The 26,277-nt window shown below is 42.1% G+C and overlaps 1 protein-coding gene across 1 annotated transcript; it reads left to right on the top strand.

The window, feature by feature from the left end:
* Positions 1-24,193: 24,193 nt before the first annotated feature.
* On the top strand, positions 24,194-25,138 carry LOC105733820 (olfactory receptor 5P55-like). Its single transcript, XM_012476464.2, has 2 exons — positions 24,194-24,764; positions 24,846-25,138. Exons 1-2 carry the CDS (start codon positions 24,194-24,196, stop codon positions 25,136-25,138), a joined length of 864 nt encoding a protein of 287 aa, XP_012331887.2.
* Positions 25,139-26,277: the final 1,139 nt, after the last annotated feature.

A 26,277-nucleotide genomic window follows, 5' to 3' on the forward strand; every position in this document is an offset into this window, starting at 1 on the left:
GCGGCCTCACCTTGGATCCCCATAGCCAAGGTCCTCACAGAAGAGGTCCCAGGAGAAGCCATTCTTAAGCTCCCAGCATCAATTTCTGTCAAGCAGACATTTTTACTCAGTGTGATCATCACATCCCATGGTTAAATCTAATTCACACATGGCTAAACACTCTCAATTTACCAGACATCAGTGATCTCTGGTAGACGCCAGCTCACAGATCACTTATTAGCCATGGGGCTGAGAGCTGCTCATGAATGTGAAAAAGGCAAAAGGGATGAAGTTAGCTGCTTTTTCGTGCTCTCACCACAGCAGAAATCTCTGTTCAAATTGTTCTCATATTTCAAGGAATCTGAAGAGATCTTCATTTTACAACAAGCACAGGCTAGAAGGATCATGCTGGTACTTTTCCTAAACGCCCAAATTTCTCAGCCTCAGCTTCTTCAACCCAGTATTGGCTTCATGCAAACTCTGCATTTTTCCTTTGTTTCTTCCTGAGGCCCTGTCCTCTGTGCTACATTAATCTCAGATCACAGGTCCCAGCATGATTATAACCCTGGGAGAGTAACACAGCTGAGTTACTATTCTGTTACTTGGGTGGATTTCCCAATTTAGGCATGTCAAAAATGTGTATGTTAGCTTGTTTTCACTGTAAGACTGAGGAAAGTGCCAAGGTACAACTCTGCCAATACAAGGATATGATTAGAAATGGTGCTCATCAGCTGGAAACCATCATTCTCAGCAAACTGTCACAAGAACAGAAAACAAACACCGCATGTTCTCACTCATAAGTGGGTATTGAACAATGAGAACACATGGACACAGGGAGGGGAACATCACACACCAGGGCCTGTTGGGGAGTTGATGAGGGCTAGGGGAGGGATAGCAGGGTGTGGGGGAGTTGGGAAGGAATAATATCAGAAGGAATACCTAATGTAGATGATAGGGGGATGGGTGCAGCAAACCACCATGGCACGTGTATACCTATGTAACAATCCTGCACAATCTGCACATGTACCCCAGAACTTAAAAGATAATTTTAAAAAAGAGAAAAAAAAAGGAATGGTGCTTATCTTAGGTGTGATCCTCTGAGCAATGCCGAGAGTTGGAACCACGGGGCCCTTTTAGTCTTTTGCTCTCTGACAAGACAGGACTGGAACATTAGCCAGGCCTTCACTTGAAATCTTGCCTAAATAATAACTAACTTTTAACAAATACCTCTTATGTGACAAGCACTTTACTTTCACCTTCTCATAAATCCCCCTAACTATCTCCGTGAGGCACAAACCATTCATATCCCCACTTTTAAGATGAAGAAACTAAGTCACAGAAGCATGACATAACTTGCCTGAGATGACATAATTATCAAGTGGCAGAGCCAAGATTGAAAGCCAGACTCTGGAGTACCCAGGCTTAACTGCTGTACTATATTGTAACCACAATTCAGGAAGTCTTTCATAGACCCTTAAGGTATAGTCTCCAAGGATGGCCATTATTAATTCTTTCCCTGCCTGAATGCACATGCTGCTCCTCCCATCAAGTGGGGGGATCTGTTTTCCTCCCCTTGAATATGGACTAGTCTTATGACTAGGGTGGTTAGATTTAGTAAATGAATTTACAGAAGATCCAGTTATATTTGAATTTTAGATAACCAATAAATAACTTTTTGATATAAGTATGTTTCAAATATTGCATATGATACGCATGCCAAAAATTATTTATTGTTTATCTGAACTTGAGATTTAACTAGACATTGTGTATTTTATCTGACAACTCCACTTGTGACTTGCTTTGACCAAGACACTATAGCAGAAATGACAATGTGCTAGTTCCAAGTCTAGCCTTAAAGTCAACCATCAACTTCCAATTCTTCCATCATCAAAGTCTACCCTGAGACCACCGTACTGGGAGGAAGCCCAACTAGCCACATGGAAAGGCTGCATGGAAAAACACTAAGGTCAGTCATTGAGGAATACCTTGCTGGCCTTCCAGGACAGCCCAGCCACCAGCTACACACAGCTGAGTGAGTGACCCCCATCTATACTATGTGGAACAGAAGAACCACTAACCCAAACCCTGCTTAAATTTTCAACCCTCAGAATTATGAGAAATAAAAACTCTTGTAGTTTTAAGACACTATGAAATCACTTAATGGATGCAATGTATGTTATTCAGGTGATGGAGATCCTAAAAGTCCTGACTTGACCACTACACAATCTATGCATGCAACAAATTACATCTGTACCCCATAAATTTATATAAATAAAAAAGACACTATGTTTTAAGGTGGCTTTTTACATAACAAGAGGCAATTAAAATAACCCCTAATAAATCATCTTGAATTTAGACCCAAAGCCTTATAGGGTCCCTGTGATGGCTCCATGGAGCTTGGTGTTTGTGTCTGTGCAGTCTTGTCCAGTCTCGCTGTTTTTTCCTCCTTAGGGAGATAGTATATCCTTCAGGTTCCTACCATGGAATTTGGAGATAGCCAGACCTAGGACTAGATTCTAGCTCTGTTACATAAAGCTGTATGACCTTCTTCTCTTTGTCCAAGAAAATGAGTATGTTAATATTAATTATCTCATAAGGGGGTTTGTGAGAATTAAATGAGATTTAACATCTATTAAGTGCTGAGAACAATGTCAGGCCTTTAATTAGTGCCCAGCACATATTAGCTGTTGTTAATAGTCATCCTTACACTGAATAATTTCTCTAACCTGTGTTATTTTATTATTTTATCTCCTTCATTATTTCTATTGAGTGGAGAATGTTTAATGAAGCCACAGACCTTATGACAACAAGGATAAAAGGTTGTCCTACTAGCTACCCAGGCTCATCAGCCATGCTCCCAACATTTCTTATGTCTCTTCACCATGAAACCAGAAATGATGGGACAGAAAAATGTAGATACAGAAATAGAAATTACATGGGTTATATAATAAGACAGTATTGACATCTAAATCTGGTTTTGGACTGATGTCTAAACCTGGCATAATTTGTAAACAAAAAAGTTGTGTGAAGATTAAACACTTGTACTGTAAAAAGCCTAGCATATAGCATGATTCATAGTTGATGCTCATTTGATATCAGTTTTCTTACTTCCCCCAGTATTACTCATCCTAGGCCATTAAAAGGCCATTGGTTGCTGGTATCAGCAATGTGGCCACACAGAATGACATCTTCATTTTGCCCTTCTGTGGCCCCAGCATCATGATTCACTGCTCCTGTGACCTCCTCCTCCCCATGCTCCTCCTGGCCCGTGGTGAAATTACCAAGACTGAGGCCATTCTCCCACTTTGTTCTGCTTACCTTCTTTGCTATCACTGTTACCCTGGTCATCTGAAGGATGCATTCCTGGAAAGCCAAAAGCAAAGCTCTCTCCACCTATGCCTTTCATCTTACCATCATCTCCCTCTTCTATGACACCATGTATGCCATATATGCTCAGCCAAGCTCTCATAATCTCAAGATGATGGGTTAAACTCTAGTCCTGCAGCAGGGAAGAACCAGGACAGTTGATCAGATTTCAGAGAGCAGAGTGGTGACTCTAAACCAAGGATAAGCCAAGAGCCAAGTTTCAGGAGAAGAGGGGTAAGACTTAAAAATCCAAGTTAAGACAAGAAAAGCAGTATCACAAGTGAACTCAGGGTCAGACATGAAGTCAGGACAAGAGATAGTGCTTTGAGGAGCAGCACAAATATTGGATTCCTTCTCCTTGAGGCCACTGGAGGTCATGAGGAGCCAGACTGAGGATAAGAAGGTATTTCCAGATCTCTCCAGACTCCTGCTTTTGCACAAAGTTTACTTGGAGTTAAGCCTCTTTTGAAGATTCCTCTCATATCCTGGTGCCCACACTGACCTATCCTGTGCATCAACAGAGGCAGTGGCCAAATACAGCACTTCTGAGGCTAAAATAAAATCTACTATTTTCCAATACCTGCTCCTTCACCTGTCCCTGTTTCTTTATGAGATTTCCACTCCCAGGAACAACACACAGACAGAAGCCCATTTGTCACTGGGACAGTGCTGAATTATTCCTGCAGAGTTACATTCCTACAAGACTCTGCTCACCGCTGTTATCTGGCTGTGTATCTCATCTCCCCAGCTAAACTGCAGACTCCCTGTGGCAGGAATCAAACCTCATCCTTCATTGTACCTGCCCCTGAGACGAACACTATGCTGAGTACTATACTTAATCAGAGGGCAAGGAGTGTGTGTGTGTGTGTGTGTGTGTGTGTGTGTGTGTGTGTGTATCACCTCTTCCTTTTTGAATTTTAGGCTTCCAGGCAGCAGATGATAAAAAGGATACCAGTTGCTTTTATTCTGTAAGGCTCAGGGCTTCAATCAAACACGATTCCTTCCTGAAAAATGTGTTTTCTCAATAATTATAATGAATAGCTAATATATAATGAGCATGTGTTATATACCAGGAATTCTGTAAAGCATACCATACATACCATTTCATTTAACTCTCACAATAATTCTATGAGTAGGTGACGCCTATTTCACATATAAAGAAACTTGAGAGTCCAAGAAATTAATTGGACTATGATGTACAGTTCATAACTGGTAGACAGGTCCAGCTGCTTTCAAAGTCCATGCTTTACTATAGGGCCTAAAACTTCTTGACGTTTTGGAGGATATTATATAACAAGTCTACATTTCTACTGTCTTCAAAAAAATCCAAAGTGCCACTCCCATATTTTCCACCAGGGCCCAGCTTTCTTTTAATCCCAGAGAGTCCTGACTCCACCAGCAGTTTTCACTTTCTATATAGCACCTGAAGGGCAACTTGGAACAGGAAAACAAATGGGCTAGAAGAAACTGAAAGAATTAGAAAATGAAAGGAGAGCCCCCAGGGCTACTGTCTTGGCCCTACCACTCTGGCCATTGAAGAGCCTCAATTCACTAAACCAGTTACCTCTTCCTCAGCTGCTTCCTAAGTCCTTCCTATTCTTAAGGCCCGCATGGAGTTTTCTTTGTGAGTCACAACAAATAATGAGGCCAATTCTTTAAGACAAGGTTTCAAGAGTGACCAATCAGTGATTTATTGGTTGAATTAAAAATTCGGGTCTAGGGCTGGGAGCTATGGTTCATGAATATAATTTCAGTACTTTGGGAGGCAGAGGCAAACGGATCACCTGAGGTGAAGAGTTCGAGACCAGCCTGGGCAACATAGCAAAACCCTATCGCTACAAAACAATACCAAAAAAAAAAAAAAAAAAAAAAGCCAGGCACACTGGCACATACTTGTGGTCCCAGCTATTCTGAAGGTAGAAGTGGAAGGATTGTGACAGGTGCGGTGGCTCATGACTGTAATCGAAGCACTTTGAGAGGCCAAGGCAGGCGGATCACTTGAGGTCAGGAGTTTGAGACCAGCCTACCCAACATGGTGAAACCCAGTCTCTACCAAACAATACAAAAATTAGCCAGGTGTGGTGGCAGGTGCCTGTAGTCCCAGCTACTTGAGAGGCTGAGGTGGGAGAATCGCTTGAACCCAGGAGGTAGAGGTTGCAGTGAACTGAGATCATGCTGTAGCAGGAGTGGACTTGAGAAGCAGACCTCTTGAACACTAAACTGGGAAGGAAGGGGTGATTTATTCAGCCAGGAGCAAGGTGGCATAGTTGCCTAACAGCCAAGCTCGTCTAACAAAGGAAACCTCTGCCTTTATATAGGATTACCACTCTAGATATTACATGTGAAAGGATCTTGGGTTTACAGTTTTAGAAATTGCATGTGAAAGGGTCTTGGTCTTACAACTCTAGAATTTACATGTGAAAGGGTCTTGGGCTTAGGAGTAGGCATGGGGTATAGTGACTCAGGTGGGGGTTTGATCATGTTTAAGTAAAAACAATGCCTTCCCACAAGATTCCTCCACACCATGCCTGCGATCTATAGGAGGGTGATTAGGGTGGCGCCCTGTCTGCCAGCTTTTACTTCTTCTATTGAAATGCAGTGTGGAAGTCAAGGGGGATGGTCTTAGATGCTTAAGGGTGACTAAGGGTCTCCTCCCTTAGTGCCACTGCACTCCAGCCAGGGCGACAGTGTGAGACCCTGTCTCAAAAAAAAAAAAGTGGGAGGATCACTTGAGCCTGGGGAAATGGAGTCTGCAGTGAACCAAGATTAGACCACTACACTCCAGCCTGGGTAACAGAGCAATACCCTGTCTCCAAATAAATTTTAAAAAATTAAAATAATAGGGTCTAGGAGAAGAAATGATGTTACTTAAAGCATCCAATTTGAACATTGTCCCCAAAATTAGAAAGGGATTTATTGTCCCAGAACTTCAATTTTTCCTGTGCAAAATGAGGAAGTTAGAAAAGCTGATCTATGTATGCCTTTCAGACTGACATTGACGTACTATGTAAACCTTCTTGGCAGTATCAATGAACCTATATACTGATGAGCTAAACTCTATTCATAAAGGCAACTCTAACTCTGTTTTTCTTCCCAATCATCATCGTTAGAGAAATAAAGATGGCCCAAATAGGAAACAAAATGCCCTCAGGAAAAAAAAAGGGAAGCAAAATGCCCTCAAGTAACCCCGGGGAAAGAGTAGATTGACAGCTGGCAGCTCTTCAAAACACCACCAGAAAACCTATTGACCAGCAAAAGCTACATTGAGTAGACCTGCTGTAGAAAGAAAAAACATCACCTTGATGAAATCACAGTAGTGTCTCAAAAGGCAGAAGCCCTGTATTTATAGGGCCTGGGGTTCTCGACTCAAGGGGTATAAGGTCACTCTTTCAAGGTAGGAAACAGGATTGAACTAAGTTTGTGACATTATAGTTTAGGATTGGCAGGCACAGGAAGGGAACAGCCTGGAAGCAAATATTAGTAAAAAACTATTGTTTGTTGAGCAAATTGTTTGTCCAGATGAGTAATCTATTGTCCTGATAGAAGAGCTGTTGGCCCAGAGGAGTAAACTGTTTGTTCAGATAAATTGTTCAGATAAAAGCAAACAGTGAAGTTATTTATTGGTTTACAGCCATTATCTTCCCAGGCCTCAATGTCCTGTAACAATTAGTTAAGTTATATTCCACAGTAAGTCTCACTTCTCAGTCCCAATAGTTAAGGTATGCGGACGTAGATGACCTCAATTCTCAAGTTCACCTTATCACTTCTGAAAAAAACCACTCTACTGTGCCTATGGAAATGGAACTTCTCTTCCTTTCACCAGGGACACTCTGCCTGGTTATAATCCTAAATATTTCTACCACTCTGTCCCATAGAGTGAGCAACAGGGAAATAATTTCAGCTGGAGAAGAGTCCACTGCCATAGATAGAGAACCTATCAATGCCCTCAGTGGTTCAGGAATAATCAGTGCTGGGGTCTGAATGTGTCCCCAAGAAAGCGTGTGTTGGAAATTGAATCCGCAATGCAGCAGTGTTGGGAGAAGGGGACTAATGGGAGGTGTTCATGTTCCACCCTCGTGAATGAATTAATGCCAATTATAAAAGGGTTAGAGGCCATGAGTTCGATCTCTTGCTCTCCCTCGTGCTCTCTCTCACCACGTGTCATGACTCAGCAGGAAGGCCTCACCTGATGTGGTTCTCTAGACCTTGGACTTCCCAACCTCCAGAAATGTGAAAAGTATATTTCTTTCCTTTAATCTCAAGCTTGATATTCTGTGACAGCAATACAAAATGAACTAAGACAGTCAGTATTCCCCAAAAGGATCCAAAACATTCAGTAGAACTGAAAATAGTAATAAAGTACTATGGTAATGCCAAGAAATTTCAGGATTTTTCTTAACTGAGTAAAGACCAGGTCTTCAGCCTCAGATTTCACTGGTTCTATGTAACTTTTGGCAAGTACCTTCCCCTCTCTGGGCCTCTTTTTCTATTCCCCAACATTTTGAGCTAGATGTTCCTCAAAAGTTATTCCAACTCCAGCCTTCTGGATTATTTGACTTGGCCCCACCAATGTAAATCTACCCCTTATCAAAAAAAGATGCAAAGAGGCCAGGCGCAGTGGCTCACACCTGAAATCCCAGCACTTTGGGAGACGGAGGCAGTGGATCACCTGAGGTCAGGAGTTCGAGACCAGCCTGACCAATATGGTGAAACCCTGTCTCTACTAAAAATACAAAAATTAGCCAGGTGTGGTGGCATGCACCTGTAATCCTAGCTACTCAGGAGGCTGAGACAGGAGAATTGCTTGAACCAGGGAGGCAGAGGTTACAGTGAGCCAAGATCACACCACTTCACTCCAGCCTGGGCAATGAAGTGAGATTCCGTCTCAAAAAAAAAAGATGCAAAGACAATAAAGGTCATCCATTTGGCTTCCAATATAGCCTTTACATGGGTTTTCCTTCAAGAGCCTTTCATTGAAGACCCACACTATTCAGAATAGAACGATCACAATGCCATACACAGGCAAGCTCTAAAAGCTCATAGCAGATTATTATTTTTCCCATCTACCACCAAGTAATAAGAATGCATTGCCCTTTAATTCTGCGTCTTTCTGTTTCCTAGAGGATCCCGCCAGCTCATCTAACTGGTAGAACATCAACATTTCACTTCCAAGTGAGCTTTTCATGAAAGATTTGCTGGCCAGTATGCCCAAGGGCAAAGAAAATACCCCTCAATGACAGACAGGTGTGTTGACTGCATATGCTTGCTTACTAACAATTAAGTTTCTTTGGCAGAACTTGTAAGCTAGGAAGATTGTGATCCAAGGCTTTCATGACAATGTAACAACTATCAATCAGGTTTGCAAGAATAGGTTCATATAGGACCTGCCACTACCAACTAGAACCTTCTTATATTTAAAAACAAAATGTCTGCCTTAGGTCAATTATCTAGATACAGGCTCAGTAAGTGTAAGGAAGCTGCTCCACATGGAAGACAGGAAGGACTCCACCTGAGAGGCATAGACAATCTGATAGTCAAGATAGAGCTGGCGCCATAACTAAAAAAAGAAGTTCGTCCTCAAAGAATATTTCAGGCAACAGAGGCTGCTGTATCAACAAACAATAGTCAAATCTCATTGCCTTGCAGTAGCAAAAAAGTTTATTTTTTTGCTCGTGTTCATGTTCATCTGTGAGTCAGTGACGAATCTTCTGCTTTTCACTCCAAGACTTAAAAGGATGTATGAGAAACCCCTATGTCTTGGACTTGGCTGGTGTCAAAGCAGATGGGAAAGAAGGGAGGTGGGAAACCAGAGGTTGGCTCCTAAGGCTCCCAAGCCTACTCAGAAGTGGCACAAATTACTTCCATTCATACTCCCTGAGCCAAACCCAATCATGTGGCCAAGCTTAATTTAAATGAAGAAAGAGAATGTATAACCCTTCTTATTCAAGAGCTACAGGGAGGAACATTGACACTTAGGCATCATCATAAACTCTACCACAAAAAGGCTGAAAGGTTATTGCATGTTCAGGAGAAGACAACTGACACAATGAAGGGGGCATTTTATTTTTTAGGAACCAGACAACCTGTGCAGGTTGGAATGCAGTGGGGAAGGTGAGAGGACACAACACTGCTTTACCTCTCCAGGTGACATTCTGCGGGACTTTCCCAAGTGAATACCTCTTACCTGCAGGAACCATGGGCAATCCAGTCCCTCTTCTGTTGAGACTTCCTCCCAGATCCGTAGTGTAGGGACTAAATTTCTTTTCCACAAACAAGTCATTTGCCTAACTAGCCCTTTGCTTTGCCTGGTGATTTTCCCTAGGGTTGCGAAGACCCAAGGTGCCAGGGCGCCAAGGAGAGAATAGTCTCTTCCTTCCTACCTGAGAAAAGCAGTCTCTCTGTACCACGTTCTCACTGGACTTGGCACTCCAGGCCCCACACCTCATCTCAGGAGGCGGCTGTCAGAGAGTTACCTATAACAATGAAAAGTTGGAAATACCTTATTGTCAATTGACAGGGACCAGTTAAGTAAATAATGACACACAAACAACAACAAAATAATATGCTCCATTAAATATGATGATGTAGGCTACTATTTATTGTTATGGGAAAATGTCCATGACATCTTGCTGAATGAAAAGTTAAATGGCAGAATAGCTTATATAGTATGAATCTGTATATGGAAAGTTACAGTCATGAACACACTGAGAGATCTATGTCTAAAGTAACAATAATCAATTCCCATTATCTGTGGTGGTGGGATTTCAGGTGACCTTTTACTTCCTTTTTGGTTCTCTTCTGTCTTCTTTAAATTTGTTTTACAGCTAGCATGTGTTACTTTTATAAAGACAATAGAGCTATTTGGAGAGGATGGGAAATAATTTTTTTTGAGATGGAGAGATGCGTTTTCAATATTGTCAAGTGAATGAAGCAATTATGGTATAATAATATATATGTGTGTGCATGTTTGTGTGTGTGTGTGTGTGTGTGTGTACACAGAGATATCTCCAAAAAAATACTGCCAAGCATGTTTCCCAGGGACATTCAGATGATCAAAGGAAATAACATTTGAGAACTCCACACCTATGTGTTCAAACACCACACAAGTGTTGATGATTGACGTCACTAGCATTTTCAATCACTTTCTGTGAGACCTGGAGATTATGTTGACATGTGTCCCTGTGTACCTCTTGGTCTACAGAGCCTTTTGAGGTTCATGAAGCTGAAAATAGAAGCCCACAACGGATAGACACTGTAAGTGAAGAGGATCTAGCCTCGTACTTGGTGTAGAATCCCTGCTCCTCAGGGGTTCTCAGACACCCTCACAAAGATCTCTCTGGCCTTCCTTAGAGAAAACTTGCAGCTCTGGGTCTGCCTCTGGGACAGCATGTCAAAAATTCCCACTGGCACATTTCCACAGGCACATTCCTCAACTCTGAGAGTCAGGATTAAAGCCAGATGAATCTCAAGACAGCAGTCTTCCCAGCAACAAGTACTTTCAAAGCTTTGTTACAACTAGCTGAGAAGTGCTCTTGAGAAAGCTGGCCAGAAGCAATAGATGACAAAAGGAGAGAAACATCCCACAGCCACCATCCCCGCCAAGAGGTCTCCAACACAAAGCTCATGGGTGGACGGTCTCTGTTCAACCACAGGTAAGTGGGCTGGAGGTAGAATCCTATCACCAATAAGGGGCTCAGACTCCATTATCCTCCTTCCTCATTAGTCAGGCCAAAGTTCCTCAAAATTCCTAGGCAAATGGGAAAAAAAATCAGAGCTTAGAACCTGGAAGCAGGATGAAGTAAATATAAAATTAATTTCCTTGGAATTCTGTCCTGGGGCCTCTTGTATTTCACAGCTCACACTCTCCCTGGCACATCCTGATTTCTCTTAGCTTCAACTGCCAGTTTTATTGTATATACCAGAGACCTTGGAGTCCAATCCGATACTGCTCTCCTCTTCACACTGACATCTTCAGTCCATCACCAAATCCCAACTTCTCTCAGATTCACTTATCCTTAGCTATGTCTACCACTCACACTCTAGTTTAAGCTACAACTCCCACCTAGATGGCTCCAATATTCTCTCAACAATCTTGCCCATCCATTGACCCTCCTCCAATCATTTCTCTACAACTGCATTCAGAGTGATCTTGTCAAAAAGCAAATATGACCATGTCATCTTCCTGGTGAAAATTCTTTAATGGTATCCCATTTAAAAAAAAAAAAATCCTTTAACATGATCTAGGGGACTGGATAACAGTTTAGGCTCTAGAACCTTAATTCAATCCCAGCTCTGCCTCTTATTAGCTGTGACTGTGGGCAAGTTACTTGGCTTCCTTATGCCTTCATTTCCTCTGCAACATGGACATATCACTAGTACCTCCCATAAGGTGGTTGAGAGGATTAAATGGGCCAGGCACAGTGGCTGTGGCTCACTGTGTGTGTGCCAGGCTGTGTCCTAAGCACTGGGGATATAGTGACAAATAAAATTGCGATTCTTGGCTGGGTGTGGTGACTCACACCCATAATCCCAGCAGTTTGGGAGACCAAGGCAGGCGGATCACTTGAGGCCAGGAGTTCGAGACCAGCCAGGTCAACATGGCAAAACCCCGTCTCTACCAAAAATACAAAAATTAGCCAGGCATGGTGGCGTGTGCCAGTAGTCTCAGCTATTCAGGAGGCTGAGGCAGGAGAATTGCTTGAAGCCAGGAGGCAGAGGCTGCAATGAGCCCAAATCGCACCACTGCACTCCAGCCTCAGTGACACAGCAAGAGTCCATCTCAAAAAAAGAAAAAGGATCAAATGAAGTTAAAGGTATTTGGAAACGAAGCCTGACATACAATAAGCACTCAGTAATGTTACAAAACACTGCCTGTGCCTGCTTGCGAGGCTCAGCAACACCACACTGCCTTTCTCTTTGCCCTCTATCTATACTGGTCTTTATTCAGCTCCTCTTCCTCACCAGCAACCCTCAGACCTCAGGGTTTTTGTGCACACTGTTCCCACTCTTCCTTCCTATGGAATTATCTTCTTAGGGAAACCTTTCTTGACTTCCCGGAGCCAAATTACCCAGTTTTAGGCTCATAACATTGGGTATCTGTGCTTCAGAGCTACTGTCCCAGTTACAATTTTTCTAATTTATGTGATCGTTTCATTAATGTTTGTCTCCCCATCTAAGTCTAAACTCTGCAAAAGTGGGCACCATGTTTTTTCCTTGTGATTGTATCTTCACTTCCTACACAGTGCCCAGCACACAGCAGATGCACAATAAACATATTCTGAATGACTGAATACATGCCCACACACCCCCATCTCCTATAGGAAACTCCCTCCTAAGCTTCAGAACAGTACACCCACCAGCCTCCTGAACTTGTATATTAGACTCTCCCAGACTCACCACATCCTTCCTCAAACCTGTAACCTGTTTGAGTAAATGACACCACTATTCACCCATTTACCCAAACCAGGAATCAGGAAGTCATCTCTGACCCTCTTTTGGGCCACACATCCAATCAATGAGCAACTACTAATAAATCCATCTTCTAAATACTGCCTTAGTTTTTCTATTCTTAATCTTTCTGAGGATGAAGATCTTGTCTCCCTTAATTATCACTGTGTCTCCAGTACTAGTAACAGGACTTAACTATTTGTGAATAAATAAAATAGCACTACCTTAGCTAAGGCTAGTATGATCAGTTGCCTGATATATCTTCCCGGCTTCTCTCAAATTCATTTTTACATCTGAGTCTGACCATGTCACTATCCTGCTTAAAACCTTTTAACTGCTCCCCACTTACAGGACTCTGCATTCAAAGCCAGTCCTCCAGAGGCTAGACAATATTTTCTCATGGCTAATAATGACCAGGACTGTTTAACAAATGTTTATTTTTAAAAATGAAGGAATAAATAGTGCCCAGACTACACTGGAGGTCCAAAAGCATCAGTTTCTTCTCCAATTCCCTAAAGCTCTTCCTATCAAAAGGAAAATGATTTACAAAAACAGCTGAGACTACAAACTACTAAGCACTGTGCTTTACAGACAACTATCAAGGAATACAAGTTATAGCCCAAACCAGTGAGTTCCTTAGTGTTCTCAAGAAAAGAGCAGAGCTATCAGAGAGAGAACTGGACCCTATCCCTGGTTCTGTAACAGATCCATGTGAACAGGAGATCTTCAGAAATCCTCAGAGATTCTCCCATCTTCAGATGGCTTCCACCTAAATAAACCTCCCCTCTTCTGACCTTGTTAAGCCTTCTCTCTCCTGTCATGTGAGAACGCTTCTTCAGCCCAAGTACATTCTCATTGTCATGGCAGCCCCTCATCAAAGTCTCAGCAGGAGAATTGGAGGAAGCTAATTCTCCTGCTCTTCCAATCAGGAATTATTACTGTGAATCCGGAGTTCTCCAAGGCTTCATCACACATCATGCCCCATTGTTACAGCCAACTCATTCCTTAACCATATCAGTTTGCTAGAGATGTGTAAGCCCAGCCAACGGACTCATTGAAGAGACAAGCTAGGCAAATCATCCCTGCCAACTTCCTTCTTGTTTTCTCTCTGCCAAGGTCTTTAAGGACCACAATAAATAGCATCTCTCTTTCCCATGCAAATTCTGAATGAATTAAGAGATAAGATGTAGAAGCAAGGCAGATGGGGGCAAAATATTACCTGCATCACTAATAAAACTTTTTAATGCGAAACATGATTTATACCTGTAGGTGGGTGGTCTTAAAACTGAATTGCAGAATTAGACAAACTTAAAGACCAGTTTTAAGATCTACATTACAGAGGAGCAGAAGAGATCAGAATCTATGATTCCAAGGAGCAAAGAAGGCAGAGCAGAACTATACAAACCCAATCTCTTATGTGAAACTACTGATCACATAAGGCACTCACCATCCAAGAGAGGGAGGTAAGAATATTATACAATAGATATCCCTCCATATGAAGGGAAACCTCATGAGTAAAGAAGCATCCCCTCTGGTGACCTCCACAGCTAAAATCTGCTCAAACTGTTTACATTTTAAAAGGCCTGAAGTTGTCAATAAGACGGTGTTAGCACAAAAACACATTACAGGCTCCAATTTGAGGCCACCTATTTCTGGCTACTCCAGGATGCTCTAAAAGAGGTTCTGCCCTATTCCTTCTTTACTCCCAGTCATTTGACAACCAGTATACCATGGGCACCAAACAATCAGAACAGACAACCAAGCAATCAGAGCAGACACTGACCATTTTGCTCTACAGGATCTTACCCTTGGTAGTTTAAAAACCTAGATGATGAGGATCCCAAGAGGCAAATTCGTGGGAGTATGAGAACACTGGAGAGAAGATTCACTGGCATGACAACCCTCCTAGGGAGCTTAAGAGGGTATGCCCTTTGACCTTTGCTCCCTGCCTAGTGATCTCCACCTCCCATTCTGCCATAAGAACTGTGTCCTTCATACACTCATATGTTCATCGTATTACTATTCACAACAGCAAAGAGAGAGAACCAACCTATGCCCATCAGCGATGGACTGGATAAAGAAAATGCAGTTATATACACACCAAGGAATACTACATAACCATAAAAAGGAACAAAATCATGTTCTTTGCAGCAACACGGTTACAGCTGGAGGCCATAATCCCAAGCAAACTAACACAGGAACAGAAAACCTAATACTGCATGTTCTCACTTACGAGGGGGAGCTAAACACTGAATACACGTGGACACAAAGATAGGAACAGTAGACACTGGGGACTACTTGAGGGAGGAGGTTGGGAGGGGCACATGAACTGAAAAACTACCTATTGGGTACTATGCTCACTATCCAGGTGATAGGATCATTTGTACAGTGACATGCAATTTGCCCATGTAACAAACCTGCAAATGTACTCCCTGAAATCAAATAAAAGTCAAGAGAAAAAAAAAAAGGAACCGTATCCTTCACTGGATGCCAAAGCCGCAAGTCTGGCGTGTTCTACTGCCTTCACTTGTTCTTGGCCAAAACAAAAGCCCTTGGTTCTTTGACATGGTTTTGTCAAACTGGAATTCCACATTTGCTGTAGCTACCTGTTCTCACAGTCAGATATTTTTCTTATGAATGAACAATAAAACAGACTTTGTTTTCTTTTTTTTTATTGATATGTAATGTTTATGGGGTCCATGTGAGTATTTTTAACAGAAATAGAATGCGTATTGATCAAGTTACAGTATGTGAGTTACCCATCACCTTGAGTATTTATCATTTCTATGTGTCGGCAACATTTCAAGTCCTCTGTTCTCGCTATTTTGAAATATACAATATATTTTTGCTAGCCATAGTCACATTACTCTGCTATCAAACATTAGAACTTATTTCTTCTACTAACTATAAATATGGATGCATTCACCAACCTGTCTTCATTTCTCTTTCCCATCCTCACATTCTTCCCTGCCTGGGGTAACCATCAGTCTATACTCTATGTTCGTGACATCAAGTTCTTAGCTCCCGCATTTGAGTGAAAACATGTAGCAGTTATTTCTCTGTGCCTGCATTATTTCACTTAACATGATGACCTCCAGTTTCATCCATGTTTCTGTAAGTGACATGATTTTGCTTTTATGGCTAAATAAAAGCATTCCATTGCATACATACCACATTTTCTTTATCCATATCCATTAAGGGATACTTACATTCATTCCATATCTTTGCTATTGTGAATTGTGCTGTAATAAACATATGAGTGGAGGTATGCCTTTAATTATTCTGATTTCTCTCTTTTTTTTTAGATACACAAAAAGTAGTGGGATTGCTGGATCATATGGTACTTTTATTTTTAGTTTTTTGAGAAATCTTCATTATTCCAACCAACAGCATATGAGTTCCCTTTTTTCCTACATACTCACCAACATCTGTTATTTTTTGTCTTTTTAATAATAGCCATTCTTGACTGGGTGCGATACCTCATGCTTATAATTCTAGCGCTTTGGGAGGCTTAGGTGGGCTGATTGCTTGAGGCCAGGAGTTCAAGATCAGCCTGGCCAACATGATGAAACCCTGTTTCTACTAAAAATACAAAAATTAGTGGGGCATGGTGGCACATACCTGCAATCCCAGCTACTCAAGAGGCTGAAGCACAAGAATTGCATGAGCCCAGGAGGCGGAGGTTACAGTGAGCAGAGATTGCGCCACTGCACTCTAACCTGGGCAGTAGAATGAGACTGTGTCTCAAAAAAATAATAATGGTAATAGCCATTCTAAGTAGGGTAAAATGATATCTCATTGTGGTTTTGATTTGCATTTCCATGATGAATAGTGATGTTGATCACTAATTATCAGGGAAATGCAAATAAAAACCACAATGTGATACCACCTTACTCACTCCTGCAAGAATGGCCATAATCCAAAAATTATAAATAATAGATGTTGGCATGGATGTGGTGAAAGGGGAACACTTATATACTGTGGGTGGGAAACTAGTACAACCACTATGGAAAACAGTGTGGAGATTAATTAAAGAGCTAAAAGTAGATCTACCATTTGATCCAGCAATCTCACTCCTGGGTATTTATCCAGAGCAAAAGAAGTCATTATACAAAAAAGATACTTGCACACTCATGTTTATAGCAGCACAATTCACAGTTGTAAAAATATAAATCCAGCCCAAATGCCCATCAATCAATTAGATAAAGAAAATGTAGTACACACATACACACATACCATGGAATACTATACAGCTATAAAAAGGAACAAAACAATGGCATTTGCAGCAACCTGGATAGAATTGCAGACTATTATTCTAAGTGAAGTAACTTAGGAATGAAAAAGCAAACATCATATGATCCAACTCCTGAGTTCTCACTCATAAGCGGGAGCTATGAGGACTCAAAGGCATAAGAACGATACAATGGACTTTGGGGATTCAGGGCAATAGGTGGGAGGGAGGTGAGGCATAAAAAATATTTAATGTATAATTTGAAGTCAAGTAGTGTGATGCCTCTAGCTTTGTACTTTGTGCTAAGAATTGCTTTCGCTGTTTTGGCTCTTCTTTGGTTCTATATCAGTTTTAGTATTAAATTTTTTATTTCTGTGAAAAATTACATTGGTATTTTTATAGAGACTGCATTGAATTTGTATATTGTGTTAGTCAATATATTCATTTTAACTACATTAATTTTTCCAGTCCTCTTAAATTTCTTTCCTCTGTGTTTTGTAGTTTTTCTTGTAGAGATCCTTTACTTCCTTGGTTAAACTGATTCCTAGGTATTTTAACTGGAGTGCAGTGGCACAATCATAGTTCGCTGCAATCTCAGACTGCTGGGCTCAAGCAATCCTCCCACCTCAGCCTCCCAAGTAGCTGAGACGATAGGTGCACATCACCACACCCAGCAAATAAATAAAATTTTTTTTATTTTTTGTAAAGATGGGCTCTTGCTATTGCTAAGGCCAGTCTTGAACTCCCAACTTCAAGCAATCCTCCTGCCTCAATATCCCAAAGTACTGAGATTACAGTCATATGCCACCACATCTGGCTTATTTCATCTTTTGTAGCTATTATAAATGGGATTTCCTTCTTGATTTTCTTTTCAGCTATTTCATTGTTGGAATATAGAAATGCTACCAATTTTTTGTATGTTGACTTTGTATCCTGCAACTTTACTAAATTTGCTTATCACCTCTGTGAGTTTTTGGTGGAGTATTTTGCTTTTTCTAAATATAAGAAATGTCATCTGCAAAGAGGGACAATTTGTCTTCCTCCTTTCCAATTTGGATTTGTTTGTTGGTTTTAACCTGATTTTTCTGAATAGGACTTCTAGCACTATGTTGAATAGGGTGGTGAATGTGAGCATCCTTCCCTGTTCCAGTTCTTAGAGGAATGGCTTTCAACTTTTCCCCATTCTATATGATGTTAGCTGTGTGTTTGTCATATACAGCCTTTATTATTTTCCTCTGTGCCTAGTTTGTTGAAAGTTTTTATCCTGAAGGGACATTGAACTTTATCAAACATTTGTTTGGTCAGGCACAGGGGCTCATACCTGTAATCCCAAGTCTTTGAGAGGCTGAGGCAAGAGGATTGCTTGAGACCAGGAGTTCAAGGCCAGCCTGGGCAACATAGAAAGATCCCCATCTCTATTTTTTTTAATATTTTATACTAAAATTTTAAAAAATTAATGCTTTTTCTGTGTGTATTGAGATGATCATATGGTTTTTGTTCTTCATTCTGTTTGTGTGATATATCACATTTATTGATTTGCATAGGTTAAACCACATCATTTCCCTGGTATAAATCCTACTTGTAAATGGCATATTATCTTTCATTCAGCCTCAGCTCTTCTTTGTTGGGAAACTTGTTTGTCTGTTTGATAATTTGTTTGTTTTTGAGACAGGGTCTCCCTCTGTCATCCAGGCTGGAGTGTAGTGGTGCCATCATGGCTCATTGCAACCTCAACTTCCTGAGCTCAAGCAATCTTCCCACCTCAGCCTCCCAAGTAGCAGGGACTACAGGTGCCCATCACCATGCTTGGCTAATTTTTTATATTTTTTTGTGGATACAAAGTTTTGTGATGTTTCCCAGGCTGATCTCAAACTCCTGGTCTCAAGTGGTCCTCCTGTCTCAGCCTTCCAAAATGCTGGGATTACAGGTATGCACCACTGCGCCTGGCCAGGAAATTTCTTTATTACCGTTTCAATCTCATTACTTATTATTGGTGTTCAGGTTGTATATTTCTTCCTGATTCAATATTGACAGGTTGAATGTTGCCAGGGATTTATCCATTTTCTCCAGGTTTCCCCATTTGGTTAGACTCATTATAGTCTCTGGTGATGTTTTGTATTTCTGTGGTATCAGTTGTAATGTTTCCTTTTTCATTTCTGATTTTGTTTATATAGGTCCTCCTTCTTCTTTGCTTGATTAATCTAGTTAGCAGTTTATCAATTTTGTTTATCTTCTCCAAGTACCAACTTTTTGTTTCATTGATCATTTGTTTCAGTTTTTTGTTGGTGGTAGTTTCTGTCGTTGTTGCTTTATTATTATTTTTTTGTCTTTATTTTGTTTAGTTCTGCTCTAATCTTTATCATTCATTTCCTTCTGCTAATTTTGGGCTTGAATTTTTTTCTTGCTTTTCTAGTTCCTTAAGATGTATCATTAGATTGTTTATTTGAAATTTTTCTACTTTTTTGATGCAGGCGTTCATTACTATAAACTTCTCCCTTAGTTTTATTCTTCTGCATGTGAGTATTCAGTTTTCCTACCAGCATTTATTGAGGAGACTATTCTTTCCCCAATGTATCTTCTTGGCACTTTTGTTAAAAATGAGTTCACTCTAGATGTATGAATTTGGTCTATGTGTCTGTTTTTATGCCAGTACTATGCTGTTTTGGTTACTGTAACTCTACAGTATAATTTGAAGTTGACTAATGTGATTCCTCCAGTTTTGTTCTTTTTGCTGAGGATAGCTTTGGCTCTTCCGGGTCTTTTGTGGTTCCATATAAATTTTAGGATTGTATTTTCTATTTCTGTGAAGAATGTCATAGGTATGTTGATAGGGATTGCATTGAATCTTTAGATTGATTTGGGTAGTATAGACACTTTAACAATATTACTTATTCCAATGCATGAACACAAAATCTCTATTTTTGTGTGTGTGTCATCTTCAATTTCTTTCTCCAATGTTTTACAGTTTTCATTGTAGAGAAATTTCACTTCTTTGATTAAGTTAATTCCTAAGTATTTAATTGTATTTGTAGCTATGATAAATTGGAATACTTTCTTGATTTCTTTTTGAGATTGTTTGCTGTTAGCATATAGAAATACTAATGATTTTTACATGTTGATCTGTATCCTGCAACTACTGAATTTGTTTATCCATTCTAATAGGTTTTTGGTAGAGTCTTTAGATTTTTCCAAATGTAAGATCATATCATCTGTATACAGGAATAATTTGACTTCTTCTTTTCCAATTTGGATGCCCTGTGTTTCTTTTTCTTCTCTGATTGCTCTAGCTAAGACTTCCAGTACTATGCTGATTAACAGTGGTGAAAGTGGGCATCCTGGTGGTATTCTAGATCTCAGGGGAGAAGCTTTCAGTTTTTCCCTATTAAATATGATGCTAGCTATGTGTCTGTCTTGTATGGCTTTTATTATGTTGAGGTATGTTTCTTCTATATCCAATTTCTTTAGAGTTTTTATTATGAAGGGATGTTGGATTTTATCAAATGCTTTTTCAGCACCAATTAAAATGATCCTATGATTTTTGTCCTTCATTCTGTTGATATGATGTATCACAATGATTGATTTGCATATGTTGAACCATCCTTATATAGTTGCTATATTATTTCTTTGGCTATAAACAGCATCAGTAGTATCCGTGATTTCCTTGGTGGCATAGGGTACAGTTATTAGTGGAGGCTGTGGTGGATAGTGGGACAGTCAAGTAGATCAGAGTTAGGGTTCCAGTGGTAGCAGCAGTGGGCTGAGTATGTCTGTCCTTGGGCCCCATGACAGTATATGACTGGGACACAAGATAGGTCACAGTTGGGGCCCCAGTGGTGGCAGCAGTGGGCTGAGCATGTCTGTCTTTGGGCTGCAGGAAAGTGTATGCTGGCTCCAGTGTCAGTGGGCCCAGGAGGGCCAATCTTTGGGAAACCAGGTGACTTATTAGGGTAGTAGCAGCAGTGGTCCCAGGTAGTAGCAGCAGTGGGCTGGGCAAGTGGATGGGTTATTGGGCCCCTGGGCAGCCAGCATGACATGCACAATGACAATAGCAGTGGTGAGACAACCCTCTGGTCCCAAATGGTCTGTACTGGTGTTGGTGGTGGCTACAATGGGTTGCATAGGCTGGTCTCCGGGCCTTCAGGTGATATGTGTCAGCTATGGTGATAGCAGCTGAGTGGAGAGTTCAGGTGCCAATGGTGGTAGCCTAGGCTGGGCAATCTACTGGCCCCCAGACTATGTTGTCTGGCACAAGAGGTAGGGGTTAAGCCAGGCCAGACAGACTTGTCCTTAAGCTCTGTCTGGCCTGAATGCAGGCAAAGCTGTGGTAGGTAGGAGCAGGACAATCTTTAGACCACTGCTGCTCTGCCACTGGAGAGGGCATGCTGCCTTCAGTGGTGGGCAGCCTAGGCTGGCGGCTGGGGAAATACATGTGCTGCTTGCACCTCAACCCCAGCTGGAGTAAATGGTACCCTGCTCAGCCGGGCGTGGTGGCTCAGGCCTGATATCCCAGAACTTCGGGAGGCCAAAGCGAGTGGATCATGAGGTCAGGAGATCGAGATCATCCTGGCTAACATGGTGAAACCCCGTCTCTACTAAAAATACAAAAAAAATTAGCTGGGTGTGGTGGCACGCACCTGTAATCCCAGCTGAGGCAGAAAAATTGCTCAAACCCGGGAGGCGGAGGGTGCAGTGAGCCAAGATCACACGACTGCACTCCAGCCTGGGCGACAGAGCGAGACTCCAACTCAAATAAATAAATAAATGGTACCTTTCTCATTCCTCAGCCCCAACAGCAGTAGTCAACACTTCGGTTGCACCTCAGCCCCTGGTGTGGTAGCTTTCTCTCCTCCTAAGCCCCAGGCGCCACCTCAGGCCCCTGGACTCCAGGACAGTGTGCAGTCTATTGGGGACAGGGCTCTAAAATGGCAACTTGCTGAAGCTGCTTAGGTTTCAGAAAGCGTGCGGGACCCAGTGCAAGCTCCCTCCCTGAGGTACTGCCATCACACAATCTCACCAGCACCTCCCTGTGTTCATTTCAGGGCCTTGTGAGGGTCAAGGGGCTCTCCCACAGCTAGGATTTCAGGAGTCTTCATTTGCAATGTGGACTACCAGGGTCTTTCATTTACCCTTTTCCTGTATTGGGAACCTCTCTCAGCTCCCAGCCAATCTTACCAAACAGAGATCTCAGGATTCCTTCTCTGCCTGGGGTATTTCCTATCACTTTTCTGTTGAATTCCAGTGCTCTCTCCTGGGTAATCTAATCAAAGTGCGATTATCTGCTCTCTGCTTTGGTTCTTCTTAGTGGAGGAGGCAAACATAAAATGCCTCTAGTCAGCCATCTTGAAGCGGTCAACTGCTTTTGTTTATTTCATTTCCTCTCTGTGGATTATTAGTTCAGTAAATTGAGAGAAATCAGTAAAGCCCCATCTTCTGACAATTACCCAAGAGGTCTCTCTCAAAGCACCACATATTCACCAGGCAGAAACATCCCTAACTGGGTGTATTCATTTTTTATGGCTGCTGTAACAAACTAACATAACTGGGTGGCTTAAAACAAAAGAAATGTATTCTCTTGCAGTTCTTGAGGCCAGAAGCCTGGAACCAAGGTGTGGCAGGACCATGCTCCCTCTGTATCCTCTAGAGGAGCATCCTTCCTTGCCTGTGACAGCTTCTGGAAGCCCCAGACATTCCTTGACTTATGGCAGCCTAACTCCTGTCTCTGCTTTCAGTTTCACATGGCCATCTTCCCTTGTCTGTCTCTTCCCATGATGCTGTCCTCCTATATCTCTGTTTTCTTTTCTCTGTTTTTTTTTGTTTTTTTTTTTGAGACAGTCTCACTCTGTCACCCAGGTTGGAGTGCAATGACACAATATTGGCTCACTGCAACCTCCACCTCCTGGGTTCAAGCAATTCTCCTGCCTCAGCCTCTCCAGTAGCTGGTATTATAAGTGCCTGCCACCATGCCAGACTGATTTTTGTATTTTACATAGAGACAGGTTTTTACCATGTTGGCCAGACCAGTCTTGAACTCTTTACTTCAAGTGACTGGCCCACCCTGGCCTCCCAAAGTGCTGGATTTATAAGAAAAGAAAACTGGCCCGGAGCAGTGAGCCACTGTGCCTGGCCAGTTTTCTTTTCTTATAATGACATCAATCGTGTTAGAGTAGGGTTCACTCTAATCAAGTGTGACCTCACATTAACTTGATTAAATCTGCAAAGATCCTACTTCCAAATAAGTTCACAGTCACTGGTATCAGGGGTTAGGATTTCAATATATCTTTTTGGAAGCTACAATTCAACACACAACACAGAGAAATTACTGCTCTGCTGAATCACTGCACATTCTAATGACTCAAGGCATCTGATTTCCTGTGTCTTAGGCCTAGGGGACTAGAACTATTGGAGTCTTTGCTTCCAAATATGACCCACACTGATCCTTTAAATTATTCCTTCTCTGAGGCAACAGACCAGGCCTCCAATACCACTACTGCAGATGCTGGTTCCCTATACAACAGAAAATTTGGGAACAGAAAAGGATTCTAACAACATAGTAAGGATACAACAATTACTAGAACAGGCTGAGTTCTTTTTTTTTTTTTCAGATGGAGTCTCGCTCTATCACCCGGGCTGTAGTGCAGGGGCACAATCTGGGCTCACTGCAACCTCCATCTCCCAGTTCAAGCAATTCTCCTGCCTCAGCCTCTTCAGTAGCTGGGACTAAGGTGTGCACCACCATACCTGGCTAATTTTTTTGTATTTTTACTAGAGACAGGGTTTCACCATGTTGGCCAGGCTGGTCTTGAAATCCTGACCTCAGACAATCCACCCACCTCGGCCTCCCAAAGTGCTGGGATTACAGGCGCGAGCCACTGTGCCTGGTCAGACTGAGTTCTAATTCCACTTTTCCTATGTACTAGCTTTGTGACCTTAGATAAGTTGATCATCTCATTAAATATAAATGGACACAATATTTAAACACAAGGTATGTATGAAGTTTCAATAGCTGCTTTAAAAATGAGTTAACAGGTGGCTCATACCAGGTGTTCAGTTCTTAGTAGCTTTTCTCCCTCTTCCCATTACACTGCCTGTCCTGGGGATATTTAAAAAGCTTTGGGTATTGACCCTAACTCTAGGGTACATGCATGTCTTATTTGGTTTCTCTGCAGTGACATGCACACCATAGTGGAGAACCACACCCAAGTCACCTGGTTCTGCCTGCTGGGACTTACAGAGCAGGAGGACCTCAAAGGCATCCTCTTTGTGTTCTTTCTGTTCATATATTCAGTCACTGTGGTGGGCAACCTGGGAATGATCACCCTGATCCATGCAGACCCACAGCTCCACACACCCATGTACTTCTTCCTGAGCATCCTCTCTTTCATAGACTCCTCCTTTTCCACGATGGACACCCCCATGCTGCTGGAGAGCTTCCTTGTCTCAAGCCAATCCATCTCCTTTGCAGGCTGTGTGGTCCAGATGGCCCTCATGACCCTCCATGGTACTGCTGAGTGTCTGCTCCTGGCCATCATGGCCTATGACCAATTCACTGCCATCCGCCACCCTCTCCTCTATCACACTATTATGTCCCAACGTCTGTGTGTGCTGCTGGTGGTGACCTCCTATACTGTTTCTGTTGCCATTTCAGCTTTGCTCACTGGGTGCATCTTTAAGCTGCCCTACTGTGGCCCCAATGTCATTAACCACTATTTCTGGGACATCCCCGCTGTGCTCCATCTTGCCTGTGCAGATACTACTGAGGTCAAGACCATTATCTTCTTATCTTGTGCCTTGCTCATCCTCTTTACCATCACCATTATCCTAGTCTCCTATGCCTACATCCTGGTGACCATTTGCAGGATGCGCTCCCTGGAGGCCCAGAGCAAAGCTCTCTCCACCTGTGCCTCCCACCTCAGCATCACCTGCCTCTTTTATGGCACCATCACCTTCATGTATGCTCAGCCAAGCTCTCACAAGTCCATGGAACAAAACAACAAGGTCATCTCTGTCTTCTACACTGTGGTCATCCCCATGCTGAACCCTCTGATCTACAGCCTGAGGAATAAAGATGTAAAATATGCTTTGAAGAGGAGATGCCTTTGCAAGCTGTCTTCATAATGAAGTATGGAGCATTGAGCATCCTATCCCAAGCTATAACATGGTAGCCACAATATAAAGTATGGATAATATTAACACTTAGATAGAGCAAAGTATGTGCCATCAATACTTTAAACACTTGACATATTGTCAACCCATTTAATCCTCACAACAAGCATTTGAAATGGGCACTATTATTATCCCTTAGGAGTCTGGGGCACAGAGAAACTGAGTAACTTGCCCAAAATCACACAGCTGATAAGAGGCAGTCTGGTTCCTGAGACTATATTCTCAACCAATGCACTGTACTGACTTTTTCTGATGACCACATCTCAAAAAGGGACAATGGCAGCATTCCTTAAAGATATCATAAGGAGAACCTGGATCATGGCATTATAAAGTGGGATGGGAGCGACCATGGGGTTTGGACCCTGTGCACCCACACCTCAGTTCACCTTGCCTCTGAGTGACTCCTCTTGGCATCTGTGTGATGTTGAGTCAGTCACCTAGACCCTGACCCCCCATTTTCCCAAGTGAAAACTAGACAGTAATACCCAACTCAACTGGTTATTATTAGGCCTCCATGAGGGAGAATAGGGGTTCCCACAGAGTCTGGCACAAATAACTGTTCACAAACTGTTGGTTTCCTCACTTCCCTGGGGAAACCACTCCATAGGATCACATGTTCTTATACATCAATGTTTTCTAAGGGTAAGAGCATACGACATCGTGTATTAGTCCAGTTTCATGCTGCTATGAAGAAATACCTAAGACTGGGTAATTTATAAAGAAGAAGAGATTTAATGGACTCACCGTTCCATGTAGCTAGGGACGCCTCACAACCCTGGCAGAAGGTGAAGGAGGAGCAAAGCCATGTCCTACATGATGGCAGGCAAGAGAGCAGGGGAACTGCCCCTTATAAAACCATTAGATCTCATGAGACTTATTCACTACCACAAGAACAGCATGGGAAAACCCACCCCATGATTTAATTACCTCCCACTGGGTCCCTCCCATGACACATGGAGATTATGGGAGCTACAGCTGAAGATGAGATTTGGGTGGGGACACAGTCAAACCATATCACATAGCTATGATATTTAAATAACGTTTTGGTTAGATGAGGTGGCTCACGTCTGTAATCCCAGCACTTTGGGAGG

Source organism: Aotus nancymaae, unplaced genomic scaffold (genome assembly GCF_030222135.1).
Source record: "Aotus nancymaae isolate 86718 unplaced genomic scaffold, 86718_ANA_hifiasm-v0.15.2.pri h1tg000059l, whole genome shotgun sequence".
Taxonomy (NCBI): domain Eukaryota; kingdom Metazoa; phylum Chordata; class Mammalia; order Primates; family Aotidae; genus Aotus; species Aotus nancymaae.

Bases quoted from the DNA above. Each gene is read 5' to 3' on its own strand.
- LOC105733820 (XM_012476464.2), top strand. From the start codon at position 24,194: ATGCACACCATAGTGGAGAACCACACCCAAGTCACCTGGTTCTGCCTG. The intron at 24,765-24,845 runs GTGCAGATACTA...CCATTATCCTAG, and splicing joins CGCTGTGCTCCATCTTGCCT to TCTCCTATGCCTACATCCTG.